The sequence below is a fragment of the Mercurialis annua genome, linkage group LG6, assembly GCF_937616625.2.
Source record: "Mercurialis annua linkage group LG6, ddMerAnnu1.2, whole genome shotgun sequence".
Taxonomy (NCBI): Eukaryota; Viridiplantae; Streptophyta; class Magnoliopsida; order Malpighiales; family Euphorbiaceae; genus Mercurialis; species Mercurialis annua.
In genome coordinates this window covers 40,240,754-40,257,902 of record NC_065575.1, presented here as the reverse complement: position 1 = coordinate 40,257,902, position 17,149 = coordinate 40,240,754, and the positions used below count along the sequence as shown (strand labels likewise).

The following is a 17,149-nucleotide window of genomic DNA, read 5'->3' as shown; positions in this document are numbered from 1 at the left end:
TGTTGCTGCATTAACGGCACCGTATTTGTCAATTTTAAAAACTTGTTTGTGTGAAACTTATCTTGTTAAATCAAAAAAAAAAAATTGTACCCGTAAACAGTTAAAATAAAGAGAAAAAATTAGAATTGCCTATACGGTGGCAAAATAATCCCACAAATACCCGTTGACCATTCCTTGTTGATTCATTACTGCGCTGACCTTCATTTAGTTAATAACTAAACTTCTTGAATTGAGAAATACGGTTACATGCAAACTGATCTTCAAACAGATCTTTTCCAATTCAAATAATTTGAAAGAACAAAAAATCGTATATATTTGATTCTTATCTCTTCTATTCTCATATCTTCGACTCTGCATACAATTCTTAGCAAAAACGAAGAGCATTAAATAGAGCTCAGATCACGATCAACTGCGAATATTGAAGCAAAAATAGAAGAAGCAAAAACGCGAAGACATTGAAATTCTATCAAAAATTGAAGATTCGTACAATCATGAGCTTAATCACCAATTCTGGTGAGTTGATTACTTTAACTCAGTTTTCTTACAATCGTTTGAAGCAATAATAGTAGAATATCAATTATCTCAGAAAAAATTGAATTATAGGGCAAATATTTGATGGTAATTTAAACAAACTGTGATTTTAGGTTTGCTATTGGTTGTTTATACTGAGTAGATCTGTTTTATTGAAGATTCGTCAAATTCAATATGTTATGAATCATTTAATTTGCTATGACAAATACTTAATTGATGTAGTTAACTATATGTTTTATATATGTGTAATTGTGATTCAATCTGCATTAAAAATCGAAATCAGTTGTTGAGTTAATATAACTGAACTGACAATTGAAACAATTTGATTGAATTTGGTGTAAGTGACAATTGAAACAATTTGCTATAATTAAGTAGTTATGTTTGTAGTTTACTACATGTTTTATATATGTTTAACTGTGATTTAATATGTAATGAAACTCGAAATCAATTGCTGAGTTAATATAATTGACAATTGAACTATTTGATTGAATTTGTCCTGTTTTAGGTTTACTAATAGTTTTATATCAGTTTTCTACTATGTTAGTATTGATTTTAAAATGATGTTTTGCAGGAAATAACACACTTAAGGCTCTCATATACTATAATGGAAAATGGGATGCAAATTTTAATTACTCAGACTACATAATGAAAGGAATTATAATACCAGATGACACAAATTTTGAAAACCTCCGGTCAATGATAGCAAATATACTACAAGTTAACTATTGGGAAACCAACATGGAGATCAAATATCAGTTGGAGAACAACGGTCAAACTTTAAAAGTTGAAGACGACAACAGCCTCATATTTTACCTTGAAATGAGAAAGAGTGACTCTATGATAACAAAGTTTCCGCTTTGCATTTCAACCAAAAAATCTGAAGAACAACCCCAACTATCGATGATTAACAGCAACTCTTCGACGACAGTGAATGAAGAGCAAACAGAAAATGTAGTATCCAAAGACTCACCCATGGATTTTGTAGAATATGCTGATTTTTTCAGAAAACAGATCAGTATAGAAGTTGAAGAAGCTGAAAGTAAACTAGAAGACTACCGAATTATAACTGATCCAAATCAAAAAGAAGTCTATGTTGGGCAAATCTTTAAAGATAAAACGATCATGAAGACATGTTTGAGTTTATATGCAATTGCTAACAACTTTCAGTTTAAAGTGATTAAATCATGCACAATTGAGTATGTACTCAATTGTTTGGATAGAAATTGCAAATGGAGTTTAAGGGCTTCAAGAGATGGAAGGACAAGCATGTTTCTTATTAGAAGACTCAACAACATTCACACATGCTCAGTAGACATTAGAATGGAAGAAAAAAGGCAGGCAACATCTTCAATTGTAGCAGAGGTGATAAAATCAAAGTTTTTGAATGTCAAAACAATTTACACACCTGGAGACATAATTTCAGACTTTCAAAAGGAATATGGTGTGATTTTGAATTACAATAAAGCTTGGAGAGCGAAGGAAAAGGCGCTTGGACTGATTAGAGGTAATCCACGTGACTCTTATGGTGTTTTGCCTAGTTACTTTCACATGATTTTGGAAACAAATCTCGGATCAGTAGTAGACATTCAAACTGCAGAAGACAATAGATTTCTATATGCTTTTATGGCGCTCGATGCTTCGATAAAGGGCTGGAAATATTGCAGACCGTTGGTTGTAACAGATGGTACTTTCTTAAAATCAAATTATGGTGGAACTCTATTGACAGCATGCACACAAGATGGAAACGGTAAAATTTTTCCTCTAGCATTTGCTATTGTCGACTCTGAGAATGACGCTTCATGGGAATACTTTTTTCGAAAGTTCAAAGAAGCTTTTGGTGAAAAGGATGGACTTTGTATCGTATCAGATAGATGTGAAAGCATTTCTAAGGCAAAAAACAAGCTATTTCCTCAAGCAAGTCACGGGATATGTATGTTTCATCTTCTGAATAATCTGAAATCTAAATTCAAGAATAAAGATAATAAGGTTAAAGAATGTTTTTATGCTGCTGCAAAGTCATACACAGTTATGAAGTTTGACTACCACATGAAGGAGCTTGATAACATAAATGTACAAATTCGACCCTACCTAATGAAAATCGGAAAAGAAAAACGGGCAAGGGTGTACTCAAAATTCCCAAGGTACTCAACAATGACATCAAATATTGCTGAGTCTATGAATGCAGCTAACAAAGCAGCTAGAGATTTACCGGTAACAACACTTCTGGAATATTTGAGGAGTTTGATTCAAAATTGGAGTTACACAAATAGGACTATTGCAGCATCAACATTTACAAAGCTGACAAATAGAGCAGAAGAGCAGCTCAGAGAAAACTACTCATATTCTTTAAGAATGAAGGTAAACAAAAATTTTACCTTTATATATTTTTATTGGTTTACTAACTGGTTTCTAATGGTTTATCTCACATATCATTTGTTTTTTTTTAATAGTTCACACCATCAATGACAGCTTTATACAGTGTGCAAGATGGAACTAACACATACATAGTCAAGCTAAAGGAAAAGACATGCACATGTAGTAGATTTCAAATGGATGAAATGCCATGTGCCCATGCACTTACAGTATTGAGCTCATTATACCAAGATCCATATCAGTATTGCTCATCTTTTTTCAGCAAAGAAAACTTGGTTGCAGTTTATGAGGGTGTTGTCTATCCAATGCCAAGCAAAAACAATTGGGATATATCTGCTGAAATTGAAGGAATGACAGTTCATCCACCTATAGCACTAGTACCAGCTGGAAGACCAAGAAAACAAAGAATAAAGTCATCAGCGGAAGGGAAACAGCAAAACAAATGTGGAAGATGTGAAAAGAGGGGACATAACAAAAAGACGTGCCGAAATCCACCAATTTTCTAAGTATTGATGATACATATTGCTGTTATGTTTTCAGTAATTGACATTATACACAGAGTATTCATTGATTGTTTCTAGTCAGGTAGTTTACCAAACATTACCTATCAGTTTGCAAAAAAGTCTACTATGGTTTACCAAATGTTTGCCTAACGTTGCATTTTAGTTTACCAAGTGTTTACCTAATGTTTATATGATGTCTTCAATAATAAATTCAATATAGTATGTTTTTCAAAAGGTTTAATAAAGGATAATCAAATTTATAAAAACAGCGTATGATAAGAAATATAACATTTAGAAGAAAAAAAAGGTTTACGAAGAATTTCTTAATATTTAACGAAACGTTTACCAAACGTTTACTAACACTTAACTAAAGGATCACCAATTCATAAAGACATGAGAAAATAAATTCTGTAAGAGGAAAAAAACATCATTGATAGAATGAAAAAAGCTATATACAAGACCATAAAAAGTTATGTTATTTAAAAAATGATTTAACAATAGTTTACTATTATAAATGGTTTACCAAAGTGTTACTGAAAGTTGCCTATCCGTTTATCTAAATTATAATTGTACTAAAAAATTTCATTGCAATTGCAATATGCATATAGATCATGTAAAAGAAGCAAAAAAAAGTTATTTTATGAAAGTTTAGTATCATATTTCATGATAAATAATAAATTAAACATAAAAAATATCTAAAAGGGATCATCAAAGGTTTACTACATATGTTTTAAAGGTTATTTGAAGATTTATATGATGTCTTAAATAATAAAATCAATATAGTATGTTTTTTAAAAGGTTTAATAAAGGATCATCAAATTTATACAACAGTGTATGATGAGAAATATAACATTTAAAAAAAAAGGTTCACCAAACGTTTACTAACACTTAACTAAAGGTTCACCAATTCATAAAGACATAAGAAAATAAAGCAGTCAGTTAAGCTGTCAAAAAACATACAAAAAACCTAAAAAGAAACTAAAATTAACAAGTCTGATCAGACTAACAACAAATCCATAATGAATACATTCATTATTCTGCAATCTTTTTCTTCCCACGTCTTTTCAATTCCCGATTCATGTTCTTGGGCTCAACTTCTTCACCACTGTCAATGTTCTCAGTCATTTTCTTCATGCCATATTCATAAAGCAAAAACGAAATGCGATCACGATGATGGACTATATTCAAATCAGATGGGATAGGTCTCTTCTGTATCAAATACTCCGCAAAGGCTAAAACATATGCTCCACAATCACTATAACAAATAAAAAAATTGATTTAATAAAAAGAACATAGAGATATATAATAATCAAAAGTTAAATGAACTTACTTCTCTGACTGGCTAGGAAGACCAGTTACAACTTTAACACGAAAAGCATCAGTTGGATTTTTATCTCGATAAGCAGGAGATGTCATATCAATGTCACTTCGAAGCGCAAACAAATCCAAAGAAGCAAAAAATAGTGGTAATAAAACTGCATATTTCTCAGCCGCTTCTAATCCATGTTTCCTTGCTAAAGCAGAATCCAAAGAGTTATACAAGTAGATACATCTATCCTTGAAAACCAAGCGACCCAAAATCCAATGTTTATGTTTACCAAGATTCATCGGAATAAGAACTTCATCCACATCCTTCCAATGAGTATTGCACAGAATTTTTTTTCCACAAATAAAATCAGGTCCAGCATTGCGCAAACTTATACATGACACATCATGATTCTTCTTAACATATTGTTGCCATAACGCACTGATTTTGTCATCAAATAGGCAGTCAGTAGTAGTAATACGCAGACCATCAACTGGAAAATACTTGGCCTTTTTGCGTAAATAATACATAACAATATTGATATGCTGCAAAAAAGTTCAAACAAGTAAACCAAATAAACACTGAAAGTCAACTGCAAGTAAACTTGAAAAAATAATTTAGAATCAAACAAAAGAAGTACTTACAGAGTCATATAAAAATTGATCCTTAAAATACAATTGATAAAACCATAGCTTCTCCACAATGACTTGAACTCCAAAATTCATCCCAACTGGTATGATGTTGTCCTTATCCGCATACATTTTTTGCCTAAAATAAAAAAAATCATGATTAATTACAAAAAAAACAAGCACAAAAAATAAGTAATTTAATGCAATAACTTACTTATATTTCTTGCCCCTACATCCATCTTCAAGCCAATTATAGAAAGTATCTTGTCCAAAATAGGTGTAAAATTGACCGAGCTTATCATCGAAAGGAGTCAGTCCCTTCACAATATTCATATACATATTCGGCTCACTGGATTCCGGCGGAACATAAGGAAGCTCTTTGTCACTCTTCTCAGCATACTCAGCAGCAATCTTCATTATTTGCTATTTTTTATTAATTAAAATGGTAAAACTATTAATAATTTATTTAAAAACTGTTAGTAAAAACATTGTAATAGCCAGTGAAAAATAGCATAAAAACATAGTTAAACTATAGTAAACATAAAATAAAATACCTCAGAAGGACTGGAATGAAAAACAATAACATCCTTAACAGCTGCCTGTTATTAGTAAATAGTTGGAAATCTCTTAGTAACCTATTAGTAACTATATATCAAAATAGTAAACCTAATGTAAACTACTAGTAAACATGAAAATATACCTTGGGGGATTCGACAGTAATGCTTGTAGAATCCTTAACACAAACCTAAAGAAAAAAAATACAATTAATACAATTAATAAAATTATCAAATATATAATAATAATTATTTATAAACTATAAAAGAATGTATGCAAAATAAATAAATTATCACCTTAGAATCTGATGCTAATGCAGCTTCTTTTTCAATTATGTCAACAGCTTGACAACAAGCACTAAGATCAATACCATCAAAAGGTGAAACATATGCAGGAGAATCCTCATTATTTCCAACCTCGTTCGCAACAAGCGGACAATCAACATCACCAGCCTAATAAATTAGAATACAATATATATTTATTAATTCCAAACAGATAAGGACCATGTTTTATTAAAAAACTAAAAACACTAAAATAGATAAAAATATACCTCTCGGTCCTCGTTTTTCTCGACATCATCATCGCCCTTTCGACTCTCTTTCCCATTTTTCTCAACATCATCATCGCCCTTTTTATTCTCCTCCTCATTTTTCTCAACGCCGTTTTCAGCCTCTGCCATCTCACTACCATCGACGTTTGTAGTGGAATCTTGGCCAGCCTGCTCCTCAGTTGGACCATCTTCATCACCATCATTTGTTTTATCAAAATGAGCACCGCCTTTGTCATTGCCATTGTCATCATCATCGCTTTCATCCTCATCATCGCCTTTTTTATCGCCACTGTCATTGCCAGTGCGATGATCACTCATAGTCTCTTCAGAAGAAGATGCATCACTAGCAGGATCCAGCTAACAAAAAAAAGAAAACATTTACTAAAATATACTTAAAAATTAAAGTATCAAAAAGAGTTTACTATGTATTTACTAACAGTTTACTTAACAATTACCTTATCATCAGTTTGCATGGTAGCAGTGGACATTATGCTCTTCAGTTCAGCCAAATTTTTTAAAATCTCTGAAAACTGAGTTTCAGAAAAAGATTTGTAATTTGCAAAATCATTAGCCAACTTTCTTTGATTCAAAACCAGTTTATCGAGTTTCGTCTTCGAACCAACTACATTAAAGGAATCCTCATCAACAACATCTTCATAAACTTTTTCCTTCCCTTTCTCAAAAAAACCCTCCAAATTCAATTCCAGCCTCTCCTCCGTGGTGGGTTGTATATTGCATAATTGCAACTAAATCAAATACAAAAACAGAAAGTATTATCACAAATACATAACGATAAACAAAAAATAAATAGAATACAATAAATACAAGTAAGAAAAAGCAATATAAAAAAAACATGTAATTTTGGTTTAATAAAAGTTTACTAATAGTATTTCAACATATTTCTAACATATAAAAAAACCAAAAAAATATAAACATATATTACAGTTTACTAACAGTTAAATAAAAGTATATTATAAGAATAAAAAAGGTACCTGTTTTGCTGACTGACTGAAGATTGTACGGGTCAAATACTGCCGATCTCTAAGAATTGACGACTTCCACCGCAAAATGCGAGGCACTTGTGTGCCCATACAGGATGCAACTGTGTCTTTGGCGACAGGACAACACTCTAAAAACCATGTTTGAAAAGACAAGGGGAAGCCATCGTATCGTAAACTTGTAGGAGGTTCAGATTTTTTATTTTTTTTCAAATAATCACATTTTTTCAGCGAACTCAGTTTACTTTTCAGAAACTCTAATGTTATATGAAACAAGTCCTTACCCCAAGCAAAATTCTCAAACTCCCCACTACTAACAAGATAAAAATGTTCATTAGGAACATTACACTCAGTTTTGTTGTTATACAAAAAGTGTTCAATAAAATACAAAACTGCCATTTTAAAAGCATCATCTTCATTGTCCCAACGCTTCAATAGAAAACAGTCCTCGACACATTTCTTTGAAATCTTAGTTATATTCCCAAAACATCTTTCTTTCAAATCAGAACTAAGATTCCTATATTGCTTCTTATCAACATTCCCTTGACATTTCAAACCAGTTATAAGAGCAAACTCATCAAGTGAAAATTTCAAAACTACCAGACACTTTCAGCCATAATTCATAAAAAACTGGTTGCTTAACCTCCATTAAAAGCAAATGGTGAATAAGCTGAGGTTGCAACTTGTACTCCTCTTGCATGCCTAAAAATTTGCCGAAGCAGCTTTTTGAAAATCTGTCAAGCGTTTCCGTAGACAAATTCTTCTTCAAGTTGGCAATCACATTTCCACCAACATGATGGCCAATTTTTAGAGAAAAATGATCTTCAGCCCTAATAAAGTAATTCCAGTCCTAATGAACAACAAAGAAAACAAGTCAGCAAGTACAAATAGTAATTGACATTGAAGAATCAGTAAACCCTTAGTAAATACATAGTAAACCACAACATCTGCTAATATGAATTAATAAAAAATAAATAAACAAAATACATGGATACAATATTTTTATGCACATAGATCATAAAAAGAAGTAAACAAATAAAAAACTACTGGTAAACCAAAAACACAACCTTAAACTGTAATTTATTACAAAAAAATAACAGGCAATAAAACTACAATTAAACTAATAGAAAACCTATATAAAATTCAAATATTAAAACAGAACAACTATAACATTGAGAAACAATATGACAGTTAAAAATAGTAAACCATAAACAAACATAAATAAAACCTTAATAAAACTACAATTAAGGTTAAAACCATTAAAAGAACACAACGAACCACAATCTAAAATTAATTTTAAAATCTAAACTATTAAAAACAATAAAGAACACATCTAATATAAAATGAAAATAAATCTGAATAACATATAAACTAAAACCTAATTTCCTAATAACTAATATTAAAAAATAAAATAAATTCTCAAAATAAATACCTTAACAGTTTGACAATCACTAACAACAGCCTTATTCTTCCGGATTTTAGAGACAGGAACATCCTCAAAGTCATCATCAGAATCAGTTGGCTTAATAGCTCTCATTTTTTTTGAAGATGATGGATCCTTCCTCATTACACCGGTGGCGGGAAAATCAATTTTCCTTTTCGTACCAGTTTTCTTTCCTTTGGCCATTTCTTGTTTAGACTTAGGAGAGTTTTTGGTAACAGACCTAGTAGTTACCATTGAAGAGAAAATTCGTGATAGTGTGAAAATAAGAAAAACAAAAACAAAATAAAAAGAAAATCAAAGAACAGTTGAGATCAAAATCGGTTTATTTTTTAAGAAATACGTGAGATATGGAGAAGTTATGGAAAGATTGTGAGAGAGAATTAAGGAAAATTTGAATTTCAATGACATGCAAGCCTAGATTCTAGGGAAAGATTAGAGAAAATAAACCACCGTATTATTAATGACAGTTAACGGTAATTTAGAAGAACGATAAAGTAATATTAGGAGGAGATGAAAGTTTTCAGTATTTCTGAAGGGCAACAGGCCGGGCCGTATTTTAGGGATTATTTAGGGCTTCAACAGTGCTGGGCCTAAATTCCTCTAAAATGAATTTGATCACATTATAATATTTTAGCCCAAAACAGTATATGGGCTGATTTTTTCTTCAAACTTCGACAAAAAAAGCCTCACCTGAAAGTGATGCCTTGTCCACCAAATCTGAAAGTCAAAGTATTTTCTCGAACCATCTGAAACTCAAATCAACTCTTGCCACAATCAAATCAATCAATCAGCTTCCATGCCTCCATGGCATATCTGCGACGGTGAGTCGTCGAGTCAACTAACCCAAACAACTCACCGGCGCGAGCCGGACCGGCACAAATAAATAAATAAAAACATAGCAAACGTCAACGTTTTCTCTGGAAGCAATTATGTAAAACTTTCCATACAAGATAGGCATCCAATCACATCAAACCAATTCTCAAACACGCGAATTCTATTCTAGTCCCTTCTCCTTTTCTTCTTAAACCGTTCATTTCAACCTAAAATTCAAACACTCAAAATTCTCAGTTCTTCAAAGAGAATAAAAAAAAAGTTCAATGGCGAGATCGGAGAAGGAAGTGATGATCGTCGGAGCAGACGACAGCGAGCATAGCTTGTACGCTTTAGAATGGACTCTCGATCGTTTTTTTGTTTCTTTTGGTCCTAATTTTCCTTTTAAGCTCGTCGTCGTTCACGCCAAACCTACTGCCACCTCCGCCGTCGGTATGGTCGGACCTGGTAATGAAATTAATCCCTCAATTTCAATTCACTTCAGTTCTTTCAGATGATTTGAGCGATGATCAGTAAATTAGCGGTTTGTTTATTGTGTTCAGGAGCTGCGGAGGTTTTGCCGTATATTGACTCGGATTTGAGAAAGATAGCTGCCGGAGTTCTTCACAAGGCGAAGGATATCTGTACCAGTAAATCTGTATATAATCAATCAACTTTTTGATAGCTAATCAAAATAAAATTTTAAAAAATGTTGCATAAATTCTAATTAATTTGAATTTTCAGGTTACTGATGTGATATATGAAACGGTGGAAGGCGATGCTAGGAATGTTCTGTGCGAGGCTGTAGAAAGACACCACGCTTCTGTACTGGTTGTTGGCAGCCATGGCTATGGAGCTATTAAAAGGTAACGATGAATTAATAATTGATTTAATTATGGAGTTTTTAATGTTGATTTTATATTGTTGCAGGGCGGTTTTAGGGAGCGTGAGTGATTATTGCACTCATCATGCTCATTGTACTGTGATGGTCGTCAAAAAGCCTAAGGTCAAGCATTAAGGGCGTGTTTGGTTTGATCGTTACCATTTGTATCAAGAGATCCAACAATAATTGAATAATAATCTTTGTGAAATGCAAATAATTGGATTGGATTGGATTCAAGTATTTTTCATACTCCATTGTTGCTGAAGACTTTCATGTCTTGTTTGTGCAAGTATTTATATGTATAATGTATTGGCTCTTGTTACATTGAGATTAATTGAAATGAGTTTGTTTCTTGAGCATAACATAGTTTATGAAATTTTTTTGGACACTTTTAATTAGCCATACCTGGAAAGAAACGTAATGGACTGCTCATCCGACGGGCTTAATTCAGATTGGGCTCAACATTATGCCCAGGCCCAAGCCCAAGCCCGAGCCATGTATCACCCTCTCTTTCAAATTCTATTAGCATTTATTGGATTTTTCTGTTTTTCGGAAAAAGTTCATTGTGTGAAACAAGCAGACTTAAATAGGAACTAGCTATATATAAGGATTACTCCACTAAAACAAAAGAATCTAAATGGTAGAGATATGGCCTATTTTTTACTCAAAAAAAGAAATGGCTGGCTGACTTAATATAAAAATTCGAAAAAAAAAATCAATTCAATTGAAGAAAAAAAAAATCTTTCAACCTCATACAATTTAATTTTTTTATCCTCCCAAGTCAAATAACGCATGCTCCACCTCTATTTTTTTTAGGCAAAAGGCTCACTTCAGCCCCTGAGGTCAGACCGAAAGAATTAATAAGACCTTAAGGTCGAAGGTAGCTCACTTTAGCCCCTAAAGTTGTCCAAAATGGTTCACATCGCACCACCGTTAGTTTATTCCGTTTAAATGATGACGTGGCCTTTAGGAAAAAATTCAAAAACATTCTTAATGATTAAAAAATTTACCAAATCTATATTTATAATTTTTTTTAACTATTTTCAACCTCTTTTTCATTTAAATATATCTAATTAAATAATTTTTAAAATTAAAATATATCTTTAAACAATTGAAACTCAATCAAACATTTCGAAACCTAATTAAACGTTTCGAAATTCAATCAAAACAATCAAAATTCAATTTAAATCTAATTCACCTCCCTGCTACTACACACCAGCACCACTATAATCTTCGGCAAAAAAAATTCCAACCAAAAATCAAATAAAAATTAAAATAAAAAAATTTAATAAAAAAATAATATTTTTTAATTTCCTCTTCCACCGACTGCCGGAATTTATTTCCGGCGGTCTTCTCCATCCTATTGTTCTTCCCATGGGAAGAACATGAAGAATCTTGTTCTTCCCATGAGAAGAACAGTGGCTGTTCTTCCCATGGGAAGAACAGCCGATCTGTTCTTCCCAAGTTGGGAAGAACAGCCGATCTGTTCTTCCCAAGTTGGGAAGAACAGCCGATCTGTTCTTCCCAACTTGGGAAGAACAGAGGCTGTTCTTCCCACTTGGGAAGAACAGCCTTTGTTCTTCCCAAGTTGGGAAGAGCAGTGGCTGTTCTCCCATGGGAGAACCGGAGAAGACCGCCGGAAAAAATATCCGGCGGTCGGTAGAAGGCGGTAATATTATTTTTTTGAATTTCGATTTGTTTAATTAGGTTTCGAAGTGTCTAATTGAGTTTCGATTGTTTTAATAAATATTTTAATTTTTAATATTATTTAATTATTGATATTTAAATGAAGAAGAGGGTGAAAATGGTTAAAAAAAATTATAAATAAAAAATTGGTAAGTATTTTAAACGTTAAGGATGTTTTTGAACTTTTTTCATACGTGCCACGTCATCACTTGACAAAAAACTAACGGTGTCAAATTTTTCGGTGGGATGTGAACCATTTTGGACAACTTCAGGGTCTAAATTGAGCTACCTTCGACCTTAGGGTCTTATTAATTATTTCGGTTTGACCTCAGGGGCTAAAGTGAGCCTTTTGCCTTTTTTTTAATTAAACTACTAGAATATACTAAAACTAAAAAAGGGAATTATAATAAAAAAATTTGATAACCAAATTAAAGTATTAAATAAATAAAAAATTAGAGAAAAAAAAAATGATATGAATCATAGGAGACAGTCCCAGGAAAGGTCCTAACCACCTAATCTGACAGGTCGGAGAGAGAAAAAGAAACAAAAAGCAGCGAGCGAGCGAAGAAGATAGATAGACTTGTGTTGTATTGTACCCACCACAACAACAATCAATTTTAAACAATTTATAATAATATTAATATTATTTATTACATTATTCCCTTTATTCCAATTCTATTTCCATGGGTTTCTCCTTTTCTTCTTCTCTCTTCAATTGTTGTTTTTTTAAGTGTTAGATTACAAATTGGGTCAACAAACTCAACTGCTGATCCTCATCATCGGATAATGGACGGCGCCGATCACCTCCTTCATCATTCTGCTGCCGATGAAGACGAGCCTTCCTCTTCTGGGATTTCGTGCTCCATTTGTCTCGATACGGTGTCGGATAATGGGGCTAGATCTACAGCTAAGCTCCAATGTGGCCATCAATTTCACCTCGGTATTTCTTCTTCTTATTTATTATTATTATTATTATTTTGTCCTAGCTCTTATATTGTTAGAAAAAATTATTATTAATATGTTTTTCTTGAATAATTTAACTTTAATGATGTTATTACTTGGTTTGAAACTTCTGATTAATTTGCGTTGACCATGTCAAAATTAGCTTCAATGATTTGCATTATGCATGCAGCTTTTCATGATTATTCATTAGCTAATTTAAGTTGATTATAACATTGTATGAATTTATTGTATGCATTTTATTTCAAGTTAGTGAGGTTCCTAATTTATTTAATCTGTGGTGTAATCCAGATTGTATTGGCTCCGCATTTAATATGAAAGGAGCAATGCAATGTCCGAATTGTAGAAAGGTTGAGAAAGGTCAATGGCTGTATGCAAACGGGTCTAATCGCGTGTTACCAGAGATGAGCATGGATGATTGGATTCCTGATGAAGACATCTATGATCATCTAACTAGTTTTTCTGAAATGGTACGAGACTGTTTCTTTCTCTTCCTCATTAGTCGCCTTGTGTAATTCGTTATTCGAACAACACATAAATTAGCATGTGTAATTTGGTTAAAGGCATGAAACTCTGCTATTGCATCTTGTTTTTATTATGGTTGTGCAGTCAAAATATTAATTTCTATTTAATTAGAGGCAAAACTCTGACCCGTGGATTTTTGCGGTTTTTTTCTTTTATCAGAATATGATCAACATCTAGGCTTTAGCTCTTCGAAATTTGAACGGCACACTAGGAAACTTTAAAATGTCCAGAATAGTTGCTTGCAAGGATGCAAAATCTGTAAAAACCTTTATGCTAATGAATAGGAGGCCGCCAATCCATAGCATAGCCGGGGGAGGAGAGGGAATCAATCACCACTCATATGGTTCTCTAAGTCCCTTCTTGTCCAACATATTTATGTGGCTTCCACTGTTATAAAGTTGGATAGCTCTATTTCTGTTATATTCTTTGTTTGCAGGTTCTCCTAAATCTTAATTTGTCATTGGTTGATGGTTCACTTGTGTTAATGTCTGTCCCAAGTTCCAAGCCCGATATCAAGGTTCTCTTTATAGTGCATTGCTTCTAATGTTTGTGAGCGTCTAAAGCTGTAAAATTGTAAGTACACTGCAGCTGATATAGGTATACCGAAAGCATGTAATAGTTCGAGTCTGTTTTTATGTGGTTATGGTAGTATAGTTTGTGTCGGCCTATTGCAGTGCTAGCTATCAATTGTGTTGAGTTCTTAGCCTCAGCTCATGAATTGTCTATGAATGTGGATTATGCTATCATAGTATCATTCTTATTCTTGTAAACATTCTTACAAGAAACGGTTAAAACCAGAGTCTACTTTCTGATTAGGACTAGCAAGACTATGCTAGGTTTTATGTTTTGTATCCTTGGTAGGGTATACTATTAGGCTACTAGCCAAATAAATTGGGTTTGGCTGATTCTTGGTGGACCTCAGCAAACTTTTTGTGCTGCTAAGGTCCTAAAAAGGCTATTACTGTTCAAGTTGACTTAGATTTTGTGATCAGCTTCTGAGGAATGAAGTTGATGTTGTGATCTTTTAAGTATGTATGTCCTTAAGAAATGAACCTTTTTATTCCCAGCTGCCAATAAATAATTATTTACCTAGTTCTTTTGATTTCTCACTAATATCATATGATTCATATCCAATTTGTTTGTCATTTTGGGCATAAACTTTACATACCTCGTATAGTGAAGTAGATTTTATGTCCTGGTGTCGTCAGTTGGCAACAGTAAATTTGATCTGACAAACGTTGAGGAATATGATTGTAGTGTCAGGTTTGCTCTTCCTTTACTTTTAGAAATAATTTATAAATAACAGTTTCTTAAAGATGCTCATAGTTTTTTTGAATTACAAATGTATAAATATACACATGCTCACAATGTTTTCCTCATCATCTCTTTCAGCAATATAGACTTCAGTGGTGTCCGTACGAATTAGGACGAGTTGGTCCACCTTTTGAGTAAGCAAGATCCATCTTTTGAATTTATCATCTGTTGTGATTTTACTTGGTCTTGTGATTGTTTTAATGGCTGAGGCCGCTGAGATGCTTTTATAGTTTCACATGTTTTGCATTTTGTTTCAAAAAATTTAGTGGTTTCACGTTGGTTATTTATCTGTTTTTCTTTTATCTTTTTCTTTATCAGATATTCATCAAGTTTTTCAAACATGTAAAGATAGCTGAAATTTCACTTTATCTGCTTGTTATGTATAGAGTAAGGAGCCTGTTTCGACAAGGTCTAAGTTTTCTGGAACTTGTGCTTCATTTAGGGAGCAATGCCAGAGTAGAAATGTGATAGAAACTAGTTTGTGATAGAAATTTTCCTTTTTAGTGCATTTTTGTTGGAATTTTTTTAATTTTTTGTCATTGTTTTGGCATTTGTTCGGCTATTGTTCATTGCTTTCTTGTGTTTATGGGCTCTGGTTCTCTTTTGACATTGCTAAACAAGGAAAATACAAAAGCAAGGCAATTTATTATCTCTAGTATTGATTAGTTTTCTGTTTCAATAGCATTATAATTGTGTGCTGATCAATTCATGCTTTATCTTCTCTAGGGAAGTAGAATCTCCGTCAACCACCTGTAAGTGTTCTATCATCAATAGATTTCTCATGGTTGTGTTTTATCAAATGATAGTACAAGACAAATGAAATTTCCTCAAATTGCAGATTATGACCCAAGGGGACACCATTCTGTATATGCTGAACAAACTGCTGCATCATCAGTGGCTCATTCGTATGTTGCATATGTTGGACAACTCCCTCCAAATGCATCAAGATCTAATGAGAGCATTGACGATACTAATTTTAATCATCACTGGAATGGTCTATCCGGACGCCATGATATCATCAGTACCCATGCTTTTCCTGCCATTAATTTCCAATACCATACTACTTGGGGCCGCGGCTCCCCTCCTTTCTCTATATCTAGCACACACATAAATAATGTGGACCCAGCATCTGTTCCTCTTCCATATAGATCTTCTAATGGCGAACCAGATACAAGAACAAGGTCCACGTCTTTGCACCCAATTATGTTTGGTAACGGGTAAGCACTGTTCAAGATTAATTAATTTCTAATTGTTTCTTTTTTAGTTCTTCATTCTTGTATCTGGTTTAACATCAACATGTGATGTTTTTCCATAATACTGCTGGGTGTTAATTTGGATGGTAAATATTTGAGATACATTGTTGCGCCGTTTGACATTGCCAGTTGTGGTGCTTTATCTTATGACCCATCTGCATACCACTAAAAAAACCCTGTTTTTACTCTTTTTAGATCTGGTCCGTCCGGTGGCAGTTCATTTGTCTCCTCACTCGTTCCTCGTCATCCAGGAAGCAATGCTCGGACCAATGAAAGGATCCACAGCTTCCATCGTCAACAGTCAAGCAGTTTGCCTGGTATTCCTTCACCTATCATTCATGGTATTAGAAGATTTGACAGTCCTAGGGGATTGCCGATAGTAGTGCCAGCACCCCCTCAACGAGATCATAGCGGTGGCTTGGTAATCCTTCCTCCAAATTCATCCAGCCAGAACTCACAAGAAGCCGAAAATCCGATGCCAAATCATTATCGGGCCTGGGAAAGAGAGCATTTGCCTCCTTTTCAGCAATCATTTGATGGCTGGGGATCATTTCATCATAATGCTGGTGGTGGCCCGAATCTGGGCAACAGATCTGGCAGCTTTTGGCATGGCCACTCTTAGAGAATCTGATCAGAAGACTGCAATTGCAAAAGGCTGTGTGTGAATGAACAATTATCTTATTCTGGAAACATTTGTCTATTTTGCAATTCAGGTGACAAAAACATAAATTACAATTGATTCTGGTCCAATTTTTGTAAATTTAATCAAACTCGACTGTCATGTGGCTTTCGAAACTGTATAAAGTTATTTTCTCAACATTCCATTACG

General features: G+C 33.3%; 3 protein-coding genes across 3 annotated transcripts; all 3 read left to right on the top strand.

Annotated features, from left to right (window-relative positions):
- The first annotated feature begins 491 nt into the window (after nucleotides 1-491).
- LOC126687878 (uncharacterized) lies at nucleotides 492-3,485 on the top strand. Its single transcript, XM_050382433.1, has 4 exons — nucleotides 492-513; nucleotides 1,103-2,889; nucleotides 2,982-3,357; nucleotides 3,445-3,485. Exons 1-4 carry the CDS (start codon nucleotides 492-494, stop codon nucleotides 3,483-3,485), a joined length of 2,226 nt encoding a protein of 741 aa, XP_050238390.1.
- A 6,170-nt stretch (nucleotides 3,486-9,655) lies between these two features.
- LOC126685962 (universal stress protein PHOS34) lies at nucleotides 9,656-10,944 on the top strand. The gene is made up of 4 exons (XM_050379967.2): nucleotides 9,656-10,167; nucleotides 10,263-10,357; nucleotides 10,444-10,565; nucleotides 10,630-10,944. The coding sequence occupies exons 1-4, from the start codon at nucleotides 9,987-9,989 to the stop codon at nucleotides 10,715-10,717; spliced, it is 486 nt and encodes a 161-aa protein (XP_050235924.1). The 5' UTR covers nucleotides 9,656-9,986; the 3' UTR covers nucleotides 10,718-10,944.
- A 1,843-nt stretch (nucleotides 10,945-12,787) lies between these two features.
- LOC126654006 (E3 ubiquitin-protein ligase RFI2) lies at nucleotides 12,788-17,147 on the top strand. The gene is made up of 6 exons (XM_050348037.2): nucleotides 12,788-13,208; nucleotides 13,520-13,698; nucleotides 15,146-15,201; nucleotides 15,794-15,819; nucleotides 15,906-16,284; nucleotides 16,516-17,147. The coding sequence occupies exons 1-6, from the start codon at nucleotides 13,055-13,057 to the stop codon at nucleotides 16,940-16,942; spliced, it is 1,221 nt and encodes a 406-aa protein (XP_050203994.1). The 5' UTR covers nucleotides 12,788-13,054; the 3' UTR covers nucleotides 16,943-17,147.
- The last annotated feature ends 2 nt before the right edge of the window (nucleotides 17,148-17,149 follow it).

What these genes read in the sequence shown, in the direction of transcription:
- LOC126687878 (XM_050382433.1), top strand. Translation starts at nt 492, where the DNA reads ATGAGCTTAATCACCAATTCTG. An exon ending in CATATTCTTTAAGAATGAAG is followed by an intron (nt 2,890 to 2,981) that starts GTAAACAAAAAT and finishes TTTTTTTAATAG; the next exon opens with TTCACACCATCAATGACAGC. An exon ending in GCAAAACAAATGTGGAAGAT is followed by an intron (nt 3,358 to 3,444) that starts GTGAAAAGAGGG and finishes TTATGTTTTCAG; the next exon opens with TAATTGACATTATACACAGA.
- LOC126654006 (XM_050348037.2), top strand. Translation starts at nt 13,055, where the DNA reads ATGGACGGCGCCGATCACCTCCTTCATCATTCTGCTGCCGATGAAGAC. An exon ending in TGGCCATCAATTTCACCTCG is followed by an intron (nt 13,209 to 13,519) that starts GTATTTCTTCTT and finishes GGTGTAATCCAG; the next exon opens with ATTGTATTGGCTCCGCATTT. An exon ending in CGAGTTGGTCCACCTTTTGA is followed by an intron (nt 15,202 to 15,793) that starts GTAAGCAAGATC and finishes TATCTTCTCTAG; the next exon opens with GGAAGTAGAATCTCCGTCAA.
- LOC126685962 (XM_050379967.2), top strand. Translation starts at nt 9,987, where the DNA reads ATGGCGAGATCGGAGAAGGAAGTGATGATCGTCGGAGCAGACGACAGC. An exon ending in ATATCTGTACCAGTAAATCT is followed by an intron (nt 10,358 to 10,443) that starts GTATATAATCAA and finishes TTGAATTTTCAG; the next exon opens with GTTACTGATGTGATATATGA. An exon ending in GGCTATGGAGCTATTAAAAG is followed by an intron (nt 10,566 to 10,629) that starts GTAACGATGAAT and finishes ATATTGTTGCAG; the next exon opens with GGCGGTTTTAGGGAGCGTGA.